Source organism: Chiloscyllium plagiosum, chromosome 40 (assembly GCF_004010195.1).
Source record: "Chiloscyllium plagiosum isolate BGI_BamShark_2017 chromosome 40, ASM401019v2, whole genome shotgun sequence".
NCBI classification, from domain to species: Eukaryota; Metazoa; Chordata; class Chondrichthyes; order Orectolobiformes; family Hemiscylliidae; genus Chiloscyllium; species Chiloscyllium plagiosum.
In genome coordinates, this window is record NC_057749.1 from 6,124,533 (window position 1) to 6,144,073 (window position 19,541).

Below are 19,541 nucleotides of genomic sequence, written 5' to 3' on the forward strand. Positions count from 1 at the left end.
CAGCACCATCCTCATGACCTGTCCTACCTGCCAATCTCCCTTCCCACCTATCCGCTCCACCCTCCTCTTTGACCTATCAGCTCCATCACCACCCCCATTCATCTATTGTACTCTTTTGTACCTTCCCCCGCCCCCCGCCTCCCCATTTATCTCTCCACCATGGAGACTCCCTACCTCTATTCCTGATGAAGGGCTTTTCCTGCTCCTCGGATGCTGCCTGATCTGCTGTGTTTTTCCAGCACCACTCTGATCTAAACTCTGGTTTCCAGCATCTGCAGTCCTCTCTTTTGCCTAGGGGATTGTTAAGGGCTAACCACATTGCTGTGGGTCTGGAGTCCTAGACCTGATTCGGTAAAGATGGCTGATTTCCTTCCCTAAAGAGCATTAGTGAACAGATGGGTTTTCCCAACAATTGGCAATGGATTCATGGTCATTGTTAAACTTTTAATTTCATGTTTTCTATTGAATTAAAATTCCACCATCTGCCACAAAGGGATTCAAATCCAGGTCCCCAGAATATTATCTGGGTCTCTGGATTACTAGTCCAGTGATAATACCACTCAGCCATCGCTTTGCTACATGTTTATGTCCTTCTCCTGAAGTACTCAAATAGTCTTCATCCAACTACATTGCTATTCACACCCCACTTGCTTTCCCAGTCCTCCCTGTGTCTGAAGATGGGCTCATTTGTTTCTATAAGCAGTTTGTGCCAGTCCAATTAACAGACAGTCGCAAAGGAGTCAGCTTTTATTACCATGTGTGAATTGTAATCATTTCTACAGCTGCAGCTTTGTCCGAACATGCTCTCAGACTGAGTGATATGCTGAGAAAAGGAGTTAAGAGTACAGCAGCAGGGTATTGCATGTTATTAGGTTTACATCTGTCAGCAAAGGGGTTGGAACGAAACTCTGCCCATTGAAGGACTTCTCCCTGTGCTGTTACAGTGGGGTGCAAGATGCTGGAGAAACAATGGCCTATGAACGTATCCATTTGCTAACGGATAATATTATCATGAAGTCCAGCCATTAAATTTGACACAACCACACCAAACCTGTTTTCTATAGCACATTCAATGTCATAAAATATCCTAATGTGTCGCAACAGTGTTATGGAACAGAATTTGACATTGAACCACATTTTTTTCAATTTATTAAAGGGATGTTGGCAACAGTAACTAGGCCAACATTTATTGCCCATTGTTAATGGCCCTGGAGAAGGTGTTGGTGAGCTGCCTTCTTGGGGAGCAGGAACACCCATTGTGCTGTCACCTCCTTGAAAAACTCAGTCAATCCTGTCAAACATAATCTCATCCAGTCAAAGCCATGTTGACTATCTTGGATTAGTCCTTGCTTTTCAAGAGGAGGCTAATTCTGTCTTTCAGATTTTATTTCTACCACTGATGTTCGACACACTGGCCCATAGTTCCCAGATTCATCCTGACTACCCTTTTGAATAAGCTGTTCTTCTCTCTGTTGACCAGAATGTTTGGAAATTAATGTAAGGACCAATGCAAGCTTCTCCTTTGCTTCCCACAGCAGCCTGGGACACACCTCATCTAGGCCTGGGATTTGTCCAAACTTAAACCCACTAAAGCCAATAATATTACCTCCCTCTCAATTATAATTTGTCCCCCCCTTTCTGATCTCTGTGTCTACACAATCCTTCTCTGTCAGCAAGAAAACTAGGAGTGAGATGAGGAGATACTTCTTTGCTCGGGGTGGGGGTGGGGGGGTTGCTAGGAATTGGAATGCAACGCCTGAGACTATGGTGGAGGTGGATTCCACAGGAAGTTTCAAGTGAGAGCTGGATATATATTTGTAAGTGACGAATTCGAAGGGCTGTGGAGACAGGGCTGGAGAATGGGACGAGCTGGGTAGCTCCTTCAGGGGCTAGTACCGACGCAATGGGTCCTCTGTACTCTAAGATTCTATAATTCTATGATTCTTTATAGTAAACACAGATGCGTAGTACTCATTTGAAACTCAGCCTATTTATTCTGACACAGTTTGCCACTTTGATCCCTAATGAACTCTACTGTTTCCCTGATTCACCTCTTTTCCCAATATACTGAAAAAATGCCTTTAGATTTTCCTTTATTTTACTCACCAGTGTCTTTTCGTGTCCCTCTTCAATCTCTTAATTTCTTTTTTTAAGCATAGAATCATAGAGTCATATAGCACAGAAACAGACACTTCAGTCCAACTTGTCAGTGCTAACCAAATATCCTAAACTGATCTAATCCCATTTGCCAGCAGTTGACCCATTACTTTCTGAAGTCCTCCAGCCACAGCTGGTCTGGTCACCTCACCACAGGCTGTACATATCTATGACTCTTAGACTCTATGACTTCCTCTAGCAGCTCATTCCAAACATGCACCACCCTCTGTGTGAAAAAGCTGACCCTTAGGTCCTTTTTAAATCTTTCCCCTCTCACTTTAAACCTATGCCCTATAGCTTTGGTCTCCCCTACCCTCGGGAAAAGACCTTGGCTATTCACCCTCTCCATGCCCCTCATGATTTTATAAACCTCTGTAAGGTCACCCCTCAGCTCCAGAGTAAATAGCTCCAGCCTATTCAACCTCTTCCTGGAGTCCAAACCGTCCAACCCTAGCAATGTCCTGATACATCTTTTCTGAACCCTTTCAAGTATTGCAACATCTTTCCCATAGTAGGGAGACCAGAATTGAGAGTAATATTCCAGAAGTGGCCTCATCAATGTCTTTTACAGTCGCAACATGACCTCCCAACTCCTTTAGTTAACAGAAGCATGTTCTAGATGCCTCTCAGATTTCTGGTATTTTGAGCTCTTGATATTTACCGTAACTTTCCCTTTTGTTCTTTATCAAAATTCAAGTTTCCCTGGACTTTTGTTGGTCCTAGCCTTCACCTTTATGGAAACATGTTGGCCCTGCATTCTCATTATTTCCTGTTTGAAAGACTCTCACTGCTCCAATATAGATTTTCTTGCAACTAACTGCTCCTAGTCCACTTTGGCTAGATCCTATCTAATCATATTGAAATCATGGAGTCATGGAGTCACAGAGTCATACAGCATGGAAACAGATCCTTCAGTCCAACTTGTCTACGCCAACCATGTTTCCCATTTGCCTATTTGACCCATATCCCTCTAAACCTTTCCTATTTATGCACCTGTCCAAATGTTGGAATTCTACTCACCTCCACCACTTCCTTTGGCAGCTCATTCCATACATGTACCACACTCTGTGTGAAAAAGTTGGCCCCCAGGTCCCTTTTAGATCTTACCCCTCTCACCTCAATCCCACACCCTCTAGTTTTGAACTCTCCCTGCACCAAGGAAAAGATCTTCCCTATTTATTTTATCCCTGCCCCTAGTGATTTTACAAACCGCTATAAGATCACCCCTCAACCAAATAGCCCCAACCTCCCGAAACTGAAACCCTCCATTTCTGGCAACTTCCTGATAAATCCTTTCTGCACTCTCTCCAGTTTAATAATATCGTTCCTATAACAGGGCGACAAGAAATGTACACGGTACTCCATTTGTTTGTTCATTCATTTCAATGTCAGTTGGGCATACTGGAACCTTTTCCCAACTCAAAATACTACTTTACTGACTCTTCTATCCCCACACCCGATGTTGTTCTCCAGAATTAGGTCCAACTGTATCCCCTGTCTAGTAGGACTCTCCACACATTCGCTTAATGCTCTCCTGCATACAATTTAAGAATTCTACCCCCCTAAGCCTTTCACACTTTGGTTATCCCAGTTAATATTGGTGGACAGGCACTGAGGAAAGAGATTAGTTACTTGCCTCAGAATTCCTAACCCAAACTCTGACCTATTCTTTAGGTTAGATTAGATTACTTATAGTGCTGAAACAGGCCCTTCGGCCCAACAAGTCCACACCGACCCTCCGAAGAGCAACCCACCCAGACCCATTCCCCTAAATTTACTCCTTCACCTAAAACTACAGACAATTTAGCATGGCCAATTCACCTAACCTGCACATCTTTGGATTGTGGGAGGAAACTGGAGCACCTGGAGGAAACCCACGCAGACACAGGGAGAATGTGCAAACTCCACACAGACAGTTGCCCGAGGCGGGAATTGAACACAGGTCTCTGGCGCTGTGAGGCAGCAGTGCTGACCACTGAGCCACCGTGCTGCATAGTATTTATATAGTTGATCTAGTTCAGTTTCTGGTCAGTGGTAACCCTTGATAATGGGTGCTTTGGTGATGGCAATGATCATGAACATCAAGGGCTGATGATTAGATTCTCTCATGTTGGAGACTGCCATTGCCGGCAGTGTGTGGTGTGAATGTTACTTGCCACTTATCAGCCCAAGACTGGCTGTTGTCCAAGTTATTGTTGAATATTGACACGACTGCTTCAGTATCTGAGGAAGCGAGAATGGTGCTGAATATTATATCATCATCAACAAATATCCCCATTTTTGATCTTATGTTGGAGGGAATGTGATTGACGAAGCACATGAGGAGATCGAAAGGCAAATGACTGAAACATTTTCTTTCATGGGATGTGGCTATTGCTTGAAATGCCAATATTTGTGGCCATTCTATAATTGCTCTTAAAGAGAAAGGCTTAACAGGGCATTGCAGGTGCCAGTTAAGAGTGAATCACATTATGACCAGTCTGGAGACACACGTAGGCTAGAACTGTGGAAGATTTCCTTCCTGAAAGGACATTCATAAACCAGATATGACTTTAGCTGATCCCATTGTGGTCCCTGCTGTGACAAGCTTTATAGTCCAGATATACCAGTGGCTGTGATGGGTTTTGAACCCATTTCACCAGAGCATTAGCCTGGGCCTTCAGATTGCTAGTCAAGTGACATTACCAAAATGCCAGCTTGACCAAGAAGGTAAGCTTTAAGGCACATCTTAAATGAGGGGAGGGACAGAGGGAGGCAGAGAGGTTTCAAGATCCTAAGGACCAGGCAGCTGGAGACACAGACACGAAGAGTGGAACAATTAAAATGAGGATGGACAAATTGGAGAACTTGAGGTATACTGGATCAATGTAGGGCTCATGGAGGTTAAGAGATGGGGGCAAGGGCAAGTGATTGAGGGATTTGAAAATAAGGATAAACATTTTACAATTGTGAAACTCCATATCCCTGGTTTTGCCAAATGCCTATTCTCTCACCTTCCCCTTGCACACCCTTAAATATTGAAGCCATTCGCGGTGAAGTGTCTTGAGACATCTTAAAGACACAAAACAGACTTAAATAAATACAAGGACCTTCTTCCTAAATCACTGGGATACCAAGACTGAATCACAAATGTGTTCATTACCAGTAAATAGCCATCAATAGTTCGATAAATCCCAGTTTCTCTCTGTCTGGCTGGTGCGGTACACAAGAATGGTTTTATTTTGGCTAGTGAAATGTCAAAGATTTATTTCAGCCTTTTGCTACTTTTGTCATGAGATAATCAATTTGTCCCGTCTTTCACTTTTATGGTTCCTACCTCTTAATACTAACATGTGGGGGAAGAGCCATGTAGAGCATGTAATGAGCTCAGCATTAAGAAATGATTCACTGCATTTAAATTGATTAGAACTGTCCAACCCAGTTATAGTACTCATCTGTAAAGCAATGTCTTCTAAATGTATCTTGGGTTCCATTTGTTATCTGCACTAACTTTACAGTTTTTGCGCGGGGTGCTGTTTGGAATGACTAGACAGAGAGGAGAAAGTGAGAACTGCAGATGCTGGAGACCAGAGTTGAAAAATGTGGTGCTGGAAAAGCGCAGCAGGCCAGGCAGCATCTGAGGAGCAGGAGAATCGACATTTCGGGCATAAGCCCTTCTTCAGGAATGACAGGTCTGGGAGAGTGTTGACCTGAGCTGGGGCAGAGCTGACTGCAGGGAGTGTAGGTAGCGGCGCATGGCCGCGAGCGTGGAGTGGAGAATCCGGAGGGAGGTCTGTTGTTGGAGGCTTCGGATTTGTTGCAGATACTGGTTGTCCTGGTTGGGTCCAAATTGTGTTGGTCTGAATGTAGTCTGGAGTCCATGCGGGGTCAGTCGGTTCCATAGGCAGGTGCTGAGGAAGGAGATGTGGCTGTGGTAGCGAGTCTGTTTCAGGACGTGGCTGAAGAGCTTCAGGGCAGAGGAGATGACTTGGGGGAAGGGCTTATGCCTGAAACGTCGATTCTCCTGCTCCGCGGATGCCACCATGACTAGACAGAGCTAAGTTAAAAATCACACAACACCGGGTTATAATCCACCAGATTTATTTGGAAGCACCAGTACTAGCCAAGTCATGTAGACAGAGCTAAATATGTTAAGTATATAAGGTTAAAAATCACACAACCTCAGGTTATAGTCCAACAGGTTTATTTGGAAGCGCTAGCTTTTAGAACGCTGCTCCTTCATCAGGTGGTTGTCCATAAGAAGGGTGTCATAATAGCTTTGTTCAAAAACTGAATCCCAAAAAAACATTTAGAAGAGTCAAAGAGGATAATTTTATTAAATTACTAATTTTCCTCATATCAGTAGAAATGAACAAACAAAATGGCTGCAGATACAATTACAACATTTAAAAGACATTTGAACAGGAAAGGTTTGGAAGGACATGGGCCAGGAGAAGGCAGGTGGGACTAGTTTAGTTTGGGATTATGTTCAACATGTTCTGGTTGGACCGAAGGGTGTGTTTCTGTGCTGTATATCTCTATGAAAGGGTAATATTGGGATAAAAGAAATTAACAGACTAAATGTGCTTCACAAAGTGAGATCTAGCATTAACGTGTAACTGTCCTAACTACAGATAATTGGAGTACTTTAAATTTGAAAGTTAAAAATCACACAACACCAGGTTATAGGATCAGTGGTGCTGGAAGAGCACAGCAATTCAGGCAGCATCCGAGGACAGGCAAAATCGACGTTTCGGGCAAAAGCCTTTCCAGCATCTGCAGTCATTGTTTTTACCAGGTTATAGTCTGGCACTGGTACCTCTAAATCATGGTTGGACTATAACCTGGTGTTGTATGATTTTTAACTTTGTACACCCCAGTCCGACACTGGCACCTCCAAATCATTTAAATTGCATGTGGTGGGGATGAAGAAGAAATGAGCGATTTCCACATCTGAGGAGAATGAGATTCAATCCACGGTTTGGGTCCATCGGTAGTTATTACAATAGCAATGAATAAGGAAATGGCTTTGGTCTCTTAAGATTCCCTTCATTATGAATAAATATAAAGTAGCTTATTCAGTGAGATCCTCCATGAATGAATAGATAATAGGCTGGTGGACTGGGATCCCTTTATCTGAATCAGAATCAACAAAAGGACCATTCTTGAGCAATCTATTGTGCTATAAGCACTGGTTTGAATTAGCCAGAGGGCATGTTGGTTGCAAAACACTTGAGTTTGAACTAAGATAAAGTGGGGTAGTACTGCTAGATACTGCCTGTTATTCTGTCTAATTTTTTTTGGTCTAATTTTCTGTTACTTCACTATAAACCACCTGATAATTGCTTTACTAGTCAATGGGAACAATTTTTGAAAAGACAAGTGTCCTTAGTGACTTCCTTTTGTCTGGTTTTTTTGCAGTGTTTTTGCAAGCTATAATTAGTTGAATCTCTCTGTTTCCTTTCTGGCCTTTGATTTTAAAATTAAACTAAACTTCGAAAATATTTAAACTTCGCGTGTTCAGCACTCCTGTACCAATCCGGAAATCAGGCGTGAAGCTATAAGACAGCCAAAATCAGACGCCCAAATTCTAGAGATTCCCATCCTGCTTCATGTGTCTAGATTAGAGTGGTGCTGGAAAAGCACAGCAGGTCAGGCAGCTTCCTAGGAGCTGGAAAATCGACGTTTCAGGCAAAAGCCCTTCAGCAGGAATCTGCTCCTGGGATGCTGCCTGACCTGCTGTGCTTTCCCAACAGCACTCTAACCTTGACTCTAGTTTCCAGCATCTGCAGTCCTCACTTTTGCCATTCTCCTTCATTCCAATGGGGTCTGACCCAACGTTGGGGGGATTTATACCAAGAGAGCAGCGTTTGGAGAGTGAAGGTACTCTGCATTAAGTGTGAACATATCGAAAATTCAGATTTTCATTGACTTTTGTGACTTTCACTCAATTTGAAAGCCTTCAGATTTGGACAATGGTTTACTGGTCACTGCAGCAAGTGTGTGAATTCATTGACCACATTAATCAATCGCTCTTTCTTTCCCTCTCGGTAGAAATCTGCTTGCTGACCCGGGGCCGTCGAACAGCGAGCGTGCGAGCTGACACTTACTGCAGGCTGTACTCCCTCTCTGTAGACCACTTCAATGAAGTGCTGGAGGAATATCCAATGATGAGACGTGCCTTTGAAACAGTGGCTCTTGACAGGCTCGACAGGATAGGTATATCTCCTTTTTATTCTAATTGAGAGGCAGATTCACCTCTTCCTCCACAGCTTTTATTTCTAGCTTTTTCTCACCCTCACTGCCGTAAGAAATAAAGTATCAGGAAATACTTTCATGTCACACAGCTCAGAAATAAATGCTACTTATGTTCAGGAAATCAAGGACGTTACACTGTTACCTGTGAATTTGCAAACATTTGTGCTTCCTTCAGCTGGTGTGACACTGAGGTATATCACGAGAAGAATCGTGCCTGAAAACAGCAATTTCTGGAACACCTTTCATGTGCCACATTGCTTTACTATTGAATATTTTCACCCCTCACTGTTGCAATATAGTGTAGCTGCCAATCCATGTACAGCACGTTCCTATAACAGCTGTTTGGTAGTGACCAGATAATTTGCTTTCGTGATGTTGATTGTAGGTTAAGTATTATTGAGAATATAGGGAAGAGTAACTCACCTCCTTTTCTCCAAAATAATGCTGTGCTTTCTTTTAAGGTGGACAAGCAGGAGGCTGGAAGAACACAGCAAGCCAAGCAGCATCGGGAGGTGGAGAAGTTGATATTTTGAATGTAACCCTTCTTCAGCATTGGGGGTTGTTGTAAGGGGAGCTGCAGATAAAGGGGGTGAAGGGTGGGAGGGACAGAGTGGTGAGGTGAGGATAGGTCACTGCCACAGCACTGTGACCTCTTCAGCCTTCCAGCTTTTTGACCATACTTTATGTGCAGCTCCCCTTATACCCACCCCAGTTCTAAAGACGGGTTACCCCCAGACACTTCGACTTCTCCACCTCCTGATGCTGCCTGGCTTGCTGTGTTCTTCCAGCCTCCTGCTTGTCTACCTCGGATTCCAGCATCTGCAGGTTTTTTTGTCTCTAACCAATGTCATCTTTTAAGCCCAGTTGAGAGAGTTGACGGGACCCAGGAAAACAGTTTAATAAAAGTAAATCATAGTATTAGAGAACCTTGGAACTGCTCTGTCATCAGAGGGAGACAATTGGTGGTGAGTTTAACCCAAGGGTTACCACCCCTCAGATAACATTGAGAAGACAGAACTTTCATGGAGAGCTTGTCTGTATGTGACTTGAGCCCATACTATTGGCATCCACAGAACACACCAGACGGTCTCCTTCTTTAAAGACCGTAATTTCCCTTCCCACATGGCTGAAGGTGCCCTCCAACACATCTCATCCACGTCCCACACCTCTGCCCTCAAACCCCACCCTTCCAACCACAACAAGGATAGAGCCCACCCCCCCTCCCCTGCCACTGCAGGAATTGCAAAACCTGCACCCACACCTTCTCCTTCACCTCCATCTAAGGCCCCAAAGGAGCCTTCCACATCCATCAAAGTTTCACTTTCACTCGCACATCCACCAATGTCATCTATTGTATCCATTGCTCCCGAGGCGGTCTCCTCTACATTGAGGTGACTAGACACCTTCTCGCAGAGTGCCTTAGGGAACATCTCCAGGACACCTGCACCAATCAACCCCACTGCCCCGTAACCGAACATTGCAACTCCCCCTTCCACTCTGCTGAGGGCATGCAGGTCCTGAGCCGCCTCCACCGCCACTCCCTCACCACCCGACGCCTGGAGGAAGAACGCCTCATCTTCCGCCTCAGAACTCTTCAACCCCAGGGCATCAATGTGGACTTCACCAGTTTCCTTATTTCCCCTCCTCTGACCTTACCCCAGTTCCAACTTCCAGCTTAGCACCATCCTCAATACCTATCCTACCTGCCAATCTTCCTTCCCACTTATCCGCTCCACCCTCCTCTCTGACCTATCACCTTCATCCACACCTCAATCCACCTATTGCACTCTCAGTTACCTTCTCCACCATCCCACCCCCATCCCATTTATCTCTCCACCCCGGAGGCTCTCTGCCTCATTCCTGATGAAGGGCTTTTGCCTGAAACGTCGCTTTTCCTGCTCGTCGAATGCTGCCTGACCTGCTCTGATCACTAACCAGTTGCCCAGCCAACTGAGCTAACCAAGTAACACAGTGACCACTGCTGTCATCTGACAGGGTCAGTTCTGATGTCTTACATGCTGTGGTCAGCAGTCAATGGCTACTGCCTCATGAGGTATTTGGCATCAAGGCTACCATACCAAAAATAATTGGAACTGTGGAAAGTATATGAATTTATCTGTAGATGGCGATTTTAAATGTTGATGCTTTCAAGTTCATTATAATGTATTGGAATTGTGCACTCCATCCCACAATGACTTGTACCATTCCGACACTGAGCAGAGGCAACAAATTAATCATATTGTAATGACAAGAACTGATGAAAATCCAAATTATTAAAACACATAAATACACATTTATTTAAATTCATTGGCTGGACTAGTCCATTATGGATAAAAGGAACTTATCCAGACATTGTGCCTCTTTTTTTTTTGAATTAAGGAAAATGTGAGTGACAATTGCATTCTCCATGTCAATCAATCAGCTCCCCTTCCTCATGCAGCATTAGTTAGAATCCCTAGTGTAGAAACAGGCCCTTCAGCCTAACAAGTCCACACCAACCCCCCGCCAAGACCCATTCCCCTACATTTATCCCTGACTAATGCACCTAACCGACACATCGCTCGACGCTATGGGCTATTTAGCATGGCCAATTCACCCAACCTGCACATCTTTGAACTATGGGAGGAAGCCCACATAGACATGGGAAGAACATGCAAACTCCACACAGGCTGAAATTGAATCTGCGTCCCTTGCACTGTGAGGCAGCAGTGCTAACTACTGAGCCAATGTATCACCCCATTATTGCTTCCTTGGAATTTGGCATTCCTGCATTTGTCCTGATAAGTACAAGATGAAAAACTTTGACAACACGTCTCCTTTTCAGCAAAACTCAATTTCTGTATTGCAATCCATAAATTGTCATATTGATTAAAGCAGTCAATTTGCAAGAACCTGTTAAAGCCGGTGAACTATAATTTTGAAAGCGTTAAATCCCTAAGCTACCATCTTTTCAATTCAGGCAGTGCTCAGAGGTTTGCAATCTTGAATCTAGACCTTTCATTTTTTAATTGCCAAAATTATGTTGCTCTTTACTTTTTTGTCGGCTGAATGAAGTAATGAGTTGAACAGATAATGGAAGGAGAATGACTGAAAGTCAGCCTGTGACCTAATCAGTGGAACAGTCCTCTGAGAGTAGGAGAAAGCAATGTAAATTTGACAATATAATTGAAATCACAGAACATTATAATTTTAATAAGTAATCTGTTACTTGTCAGATTTTTAGATTATTCTGATAGTGATTTAACAGAGCTATTGTTAAAAGAAATCTTGGTGCATTTTAGTACTTTTTAAAGCGATGCAGAGATTATTGAGATTGCAACTGCAATAATTGAGTTGGAATTCATACTAAATAATTGCTGTTAGAAAATGTTCTTTTTAATCACGTAAAGAGGCACAGGGAACCTTACCAAGAGAGAGTTTACTAAGTTGATGTTATATTTTACATTTCTTGAAAAACAAAGTACTGCAGATGTTGGAAATCTGAAATTCTGAAATCAGAAAATGCTGAAAATAGTCAACAGGTCAGTCAGCATCCGTGGTGAGAAGCAGGGTTAATGTTTCAGGTTGTCAAGCTTTCACTGGGGATATCGCTCCTACATTTCTTTGAAATAGAAACAAGGGATTTTTATATCCACCCAAGCAGATAGGTTTCACATCTTATTGAAAGACAGTGCCTCCATCAGTAATAGAAACATAGAAAATAGATGCAGGAGTAGGCCATCCGGCCCTTCAAGCCTGCACCACCATTCAATGTGATCATGGCTGATCATGCAGTCTCAGTATCCCACTCCCGCCCTCTCCCCATACCCCTTGATCCCTTTAGCAGCGAGGGCCACAACCAGGTCCCTATTGGATATACCTGGCCCCCACAACTTCAGGAAGAGAATTCCACAGATTCCCAACTCTCCGAGTGGTGAAATCCTTCCTCATCTCAGCCCTGAATGGCTTACCCTTTATTCTTATACTGTGACCCCTAGTTCTGGACTTCCCCCAACACTCAGAACATTCTTTCCACATTGCACCTGTCCAGTCCCAGCAGGATTTTATATGCTTCTGTGAGATCCCATCTCAATCTTCTAACGTTTATCAAGTACAAGCCCAGTCGATCCAGTCTTTCTTTATTTACTGGATTGTCAGCCTTGACGATTGCTCTGGACTATCAGATTGAGACTTGAATCCAGGACCTTGTGACTCCATGGCGAGAGTGAGGACAACAATTATTAGTCCAAATAACAACGGGGCTAAATTTGCCTCCTCTTTTTTTGTTGTTTGTGAATATTGAAGCTAGATGGGCTGTTCGCAAATGAGCAAGAAATTCTTCTGATGATCTGACCATCATTTTCTCCTTTCACTTGCAATACGTTCTCCCTGTGGTGAGAGATCATTCACCTGAAACGTTGACAGTTTTACCCTGCCCTGATGCTGCCTGACCTGCTGCATATTTCCAGCATTTTCAGCACCCACAGTTGTCTGCTTTCTGTGAGGTTGCCATTAGTTCATCTTACAGGGATCTTGCATACAGTGGGCATAAAGGTCTGCTTGCAATGTGCTTCTGAGTGGTGTGATGTGGGAATAGGTAAAGACAGATCTTGTGTCTCAGTCAGCAATGTTCCCGCCTTTGAGCTAGCTGCTCTGGGTTGAAATTCTAATCTAAAATTTGTTGGCCAAGGAATGTGCATGAATAAGATGATCAAGCGGGTTAATATTCAACCAGTGCACACAACCAACAGGCTGATGATCAGAGCAGGAGAGAAGCCCATCCTTCGGGTACAGTGATGTCTCTCAGAGTAAAGCCCCTTGTTTCTGTCTAGCAGAGAGTGATGCTTATAGTAGGGACTTTGGTAGGGAGTGGGCTGTGTAAATGACAATTCATTGCAGCCCCTTCACAGTTCTCGTCAAACTCAGGGCCATATTATAAATCTAGGAGAGAGTGAGGACTGCAGATGCTGGAGATCAGAGTCAAAAAGTGTGGTGCTGGAAAAGCACAGTAAGGCAGGCAACATCCGAGGAGCAGGAGAGTCAACGTTTCATGATGCCCGAGATGTCGACTTTCCTGTTTCCCGGATGCTGCCTGACCGGCTGTGCTTTTCCAGCACCACACTTTTTGACTTACTATAAGTCACCAACCTCAATCAGAAAAGGACACCACCAACCTTGTGAGGTTGCAGTTGACTCCCTGGGTGAGGAACAGACGTAGACACAAGAGGGGAAGTAAATCATTCTAAGTGTAAATTAATGGGAGTTCGCCACTGACGAGTCCATTTTCCAAGATGTTATGTTGCAGTCTCTGACACTCCAGGGAAAATAGCCCCTGTCTATTTAGCGCCTCCCGACAGCTCAAACCCTCCATCCCTGGCAACATCCTTGTGAATTATTCCTGAACCCTTTCAAGTTTCACAGCATCTTCCCTCAAGCAGGGACACCAGAATTCAATGCAGTATTCTAAAAGTGGCCTAACCAATGGCCTGTACAGCTGCAACATGACTTCCCAACTCCTGTACTCAGTAACTGGCCAATAAAGGCAAGCATACCAAATTTGTAAAATCATGAGAGGCATGGATAGGGTGAATAGTCAAGTTCTTTTTCCCAGGAGAAGTGTGTCCAAAATTAGAGGGTGTAGGTCAGATAGGAAAGATTTAAAAGTGACTTAAGTGGCAACTTTTTAACGCAGAGAATGACGTGTGTATGGAATGAGTCACCAGAGGAAGTGGTGGAGGCTGGTACAATTACAATATTTAAAAGGCATCTGGATGGGTAAATTAATAGGAAGGATTTGGAGGGATAAGAGCCAAGTGCTGGCTAGATTGACTTAGGATCTGGTCGGCATGGACAAGTTGGACCAAAGGTTCTGTTTCCACACTGTACATCTCTGTGACTGTATGACAATATAAAATGAGTATTGGAACATGCTGGAGATTGCAGATGATAGAAAAGGAGTTTTCTAGTAAGCTTTGCAACAGCATTTTGCTGCTGAATCTTTTCTCTTCCATTTCCTCCTCTACTTCTTTCATAATTCCATTTAGTTGCTCGGAATGCTTTAAGCCAAGTGTTCCGGGCACCTCTTCAGGCCATTTGGAAGAATGGGCGAACCCAGTGGAATTGCACTGACAGGACAATTCTGTTGAAACAATGGAAGTGACACAAGCAGGTCAGACCACAAGGAGGGGACAGATGGCATCCACTTGCTCCAATTCCGGTCTCAAGTGTTGCCCGTGTGGAACTGGCTGAACAAGTTGCAGGTCAACTAGATGCAGAACATCTGCCAGGCAACCTCTGGCAAGCAATTTAATTCACAGCTTGATATTGGCTCCAGACAAGCTGCAAGTTCCATGTGAGGCTGAAAGGGAAAGGCACCCTCCTCTCTATTGATTCACTCTGCGTTCGCCACCCTTTCTTTATCAGTCAGAGTAATGGATGCTCTTCAGAGGGTGGGTGCAGACTCGATGGGCTGAACGGCATCTTTCCACACTGTAGGGCTTCTATGAGAACTGTTAGACCAAAAGACACTGGAGCCATGGAAGGCCATTCAGCCCATCGAGTCTCCTCCACCATTTATTGAGATCATGGCTGATTTGATCATTGTCAACCCCACATTCCTGCTTTTTCCCTTCCTGATTAAACATCTGTGGTGCTGGTCAGACAGCATCCGAGGAGCAGGAGAGTCGATGTTTTGAGCATAAAATCTTCATCAGGAATGTGATGAAGGGCTTATTCCTGAAACCTCGACTCTCCTGCTCCTCAGATGCTGCCTGACCTGCTGTGCTTTTTCAGCACCACACTTTTTTAACTCTGATCTCCAGCATCTGCAGTACTCACTCTCTCCCAGTTGATTAAAATCTGTCTATCCTAGCCTTGAATATATCAAATGACTTAGTGCTGTGCCCAATCCATTAGCTCCTTCGCTTCCATGTATACAATGCCATCCAATCTGATTGATCAGGCAATCTTATTACCCCAACTTTTGCAGAGGCCGAAATATGCATTCATTCAAAATGCTAGTGGCCGCTGTAAATATTAACAATGCTTTTTTGTTTAGCCCTAATTTTCAGCTTCTCATATGTTTAAACCTCCTCATCATAGTTTGTTTGCAATTTCCCCCACCGTGCAAAGCGAGCTCACAATGCCAAGTCCAATCAGAGCTGGGAATTTGTCCATGTTGTGAAAACCATGCAGTTCCCACAGGATTAGTGTGGGGAGGTGCTGTGGAGGCAGAAGGGTCACCCCCTAACATTTGGAAGGGTTGATTAGCAGACATACTAAACCTGTGTATCCAAAATGGAGACCTGCACTCTTCAAGCTCAGACCTGTCGCTTAGATCAAAAGCAAAACTCACAGAGGTTAAGAGCAACAGATGCCCCTTACAGTGTGCACCAAGACACCAATGCAGTCGAACTGAAGCACTGACTGCTGTACTGTAGAATCCTGCAGCGAAGGAAACAGTACTGTAACTGGACCCAGATTGGATCAGAAACATAGCCTGTTTTGTATCTCATTCACATTAGTCAACGTATATATTGTTGCACATTCGTGTTCCTTATTTTGCTAATAGATGTATCTGACTCGATAGAACAAACAGTAGCTGAGAAACTATTGGTAAAGATACAAGTGAGCAAACACTTGATGTGTTCCTGTTGTCCATTATTTAAACAGAGGAGCCAGTGCATTTAAAATAAGGTGATTAAATACTGCCTCTCAAAGCAGACAAATGAATGTCAGGTGTTTGCGTTGAATTGTACAATGGCCTTTATCATCAATAACAATTTCCAGGCCATCGTCCCCTATAGATTTTCCGTGAAATAAATGTTTTCGTACACTGACAATATACTGCCAGAGGTTTAGATCTCACTTCCTGAAGGAACGATGACAGAAACACAGGAAGACAAATGTTGCTTCCCTCAGGATAATTACAACCCTTCAGAATGTTAAGCCTTATTAAAGCACTATGAATAGCATTCAGTTGCAAAGTTGTTTTTGACTTAATATATTCTCATTCTGCTGACGATCAAGGAATAGAAAAATTATTGCAGCAACATAGCAGCTTAGAATCGGTACGAGAGTGGATGCTGTGTCAAACGAATCACCTGTATGTCTGATCTCCAACATGACACTTTCCATCTCCACATCTCTCTATTGCAATCCTGGTCATTCATTTCTTGTGTCTCCTCAGCTCTGAATATAGTTTTTCTGCATGTTTCAGGCTTCTCTTAATATCCTCACTGTCAAATTGGGGACTTCTTGCAACATCCCCCTCTCCTAGATGCACAGTAGCAAACCAGGGCTTTTACCAGAAGCAAGTCATAGACCGCAGTTTGTGAAGTTCAGTCTGATACCACTCAGTCAAAGTTTCTTCATTCCAGTTCACTGATAATTCAAAAATGTTTGGATTCCGTTTTTCATATTGCATATTTCAAATAATTTGACTTCTTTTTGTCTAAGCCATGCATGCAATACCTGATCTTGTCATAGAATCATATCTCATGGACACAGACCCTTCGGTCTAATCAGTCCATGCTGAACATAATCCCAAACTAAACTAGTCCCACCTGACACATATCCCTCTAAGTATTTCCTATTCATGTACTTATCCAAATATCTTTTAAACATTGTAATCCACTAATTCCTTAGGATGTTCATTCCACACGCAAGCCACCCTCTGTGTAAAAGATTTGCCTCTTGTCTTTTTATTTTAAATTTCCCTCCTGTCACCTTAAAAATGTCCCCCCATGTCTTGAAACCCCCATCCTCGAGAAAAGACACCTAGCATTAATCCTATCAATACCTCTCATTATTTTGTCAACTTTTATCAGGTCGTCTCTCAGCTTTTTACACTCCGGTGAAAAAAGTCTCAGCCTTGTCAAGAGCTTTTAAAACTAAAATAAAGGGAAAGTCACAATAGTCCTACCAGACCAAACAGGTGCTCTTTTGTGGGGAGGGGGAACAGAGAGAGAGAGAGAAACAGAGAGAAACAGTTGTGGGTGGTTTAACCTAAGGGTCACCACGCCTCAGGCAAGGGAGTGTTTGAGATAGAGAATCCTTCATGATAACCTCATCTGGAACTGGACCCATACTGTTGGATCATTCTGCATCACAAACAAGTTGCCTAGCCAACTGAACTAACTGACCCATCCCAAGATAATGGTGTGGCAGTCCTACTGGACCATGGGGCTGATCTTTCATTAGAAAGAGATGACTGGGGTGGTTTAATGTGACCGTTATTATACCTCAGGCGAGGCCGAGAGTTTGAGAAGGAGAGTCCTTCATGGTAACCTCAGATGGTGCAGAAGTTAGAATCATAGAGTCATAGAAATGTACAGCATGGAAACAGACCCTTCAGTCCACACACAGTATGGACATCAGTCTGCATTGCAAACCACGCAGACAACACAGCAGAACTAACCAAAACCATCTTAACTCCAGACTCTTATTTTACAGTCTAATTCATGCAACATTTAGATTTTTATATGCACGTTCTTCCTACCACCATGTCAGAACGATACCAGAACTTATTAACTTTATTGCTGGTGTTGTTATTTGTACTGTGCTCTGATTTTTAAATCATCTTCAAATCTAAAATTCCTTACATTAATAATATGGTTAATGCAATTATTTTGTATTTTCAAAACACACCCACCCTGAACTACCTCCTCAATGTCCTCAACTAAATTTGGAAGTTGGAATACAGTAGATTTGGATGCTTTGGTCAGTATTTCTCCCTCAATCAACAAAAAAAACATGGATAAAAGGCAAATATCGCAGTTGGTGGAAATTTGAAACAAACAGAGAATGCTGGAGAAACTCAGCAGGTCTGGTGTTATTAGTGGACAGAGAAACAGAGTGGAAGTTTTGAGGTCCACTATTACTCTTCTTCTGAGCACTCTGTTTTTGTCACAAAATCAGATTATCTGGCCATTATCACATTGCAAGTGGGAGCTTGCTGTGCACAGATTAACAAGAGACAAAAAAAACTACAGATGCTGGAATCCAAAGTTGACAAGCAAGAGGCTTGCTGTGTTCTTCCAGCCTTTTGCACAGATTAGCTGACAAGTTTCCAATAATAAAACAAAAACTCCATTTTAAATGGACTGCATTGGCAGTTCAAGGCATGAGAAGCTGTTCTAAGATGCAAGTCTTCCTTTTCCTTAACATGGAAACTACAGTGACTATAAACAAGGGTGTTTCATTCCCCATTGTAAACATCCTTCAACTTCATAATGCCCATATTAAAAATCAAACCAGTCGAAAATGGCTTGTGAAGTTTGTCCGTACAAAAAGCTCTATTTTCTTTTGGACTTGTTCAACTTGCCTTGTGAAGATACAAATTAATAATAATACCCTACTTTCTTGACAGCAATACTGTCTAGGGACTGAGGCAGTCTGTGTTGGATACAGGTCATTAGTTAAGTAAATACCTGCAGTCATTACAGCAATACTCCAGTCATTATAACACTGCTGAATTTCAAAACTGTCCGTATTAAAAACAACGAAAAGCCAGTTTTACCTTGGGATTTTCAGATATAGTCCACCTAATGACATACAATGCAGATAAGGCACATACCTCTATTTCCATGGCTCGTTTTCCCTGGAACACGTTACTCACCCGTTACTGATCAGAAGTCTCTCTCATTGCGCATCAGAAGAATTTGCAGGTTAATTTTCAGCTGTTTTGTCCTGCTACAAATGCCTTTTTCCTGACCATCAAGTCCTGGAGTAGTATTTGAACCCACAGCTCCTTGCCTAAATTGCTCAGTCTTTTGAGTGTAGGAGTTGGGACGTCATGTTGAGGTTGTGAGGCCTCGTCTGGAATACTGTGTCCAATTCTGGTCTCCCAGTTAAAGGAAGAATATTATTAAGCTGGAGAGGGTTCAGAAGAGATTTACCAGGATGTTGCCGGGTATTGAAGGTTTGGGTTATAAAGGAAGGCTGGATAGGTTGGGCCATTTTTCATTGAAGCACAGGAGGTTGAGAGATGACCTGATAGAAGTTTATTAAATAATGAGAGATAGGGTTGATGGCAGATGACTTTTCTCTGGGATGGGGCATTTCAAGACTAGAGTCACATTTTTAAGGCGACGGAAGGAAGATTTAGAAAGGGCATGAAGGACAAATGTTTTACACAGAGGGTGGTTCGCATGTGAAATGAACTTCCA

At 43.2% G+C, this 19,541-nt stretch overlaps 1 protein-coding gene across 1 annotated transcript in view; it reads left to right on the top strand.

Annotated features, from left to right (window-relative positions):
• Positions 1 to 19,541, top strand: part of hcn4 (hyperpolarization activated cyclic nucleotide-gated potassium channel 4) — a 374,291-nt gene that overhangs the window by 294,752 nt on the left and 59,998 nt on the right. The window contains exon 7 of the mRNA XM_043680205.1: positions 8,191 to 8,355. Within this exon, the coding sequence (XP_043536140.1) occupies positions 8,191 to 8,355 (165 nt within the window). The remainder of the gene's footprint in view (positions 1 to 8,190; positions 8,356 to 19,541) is intronic.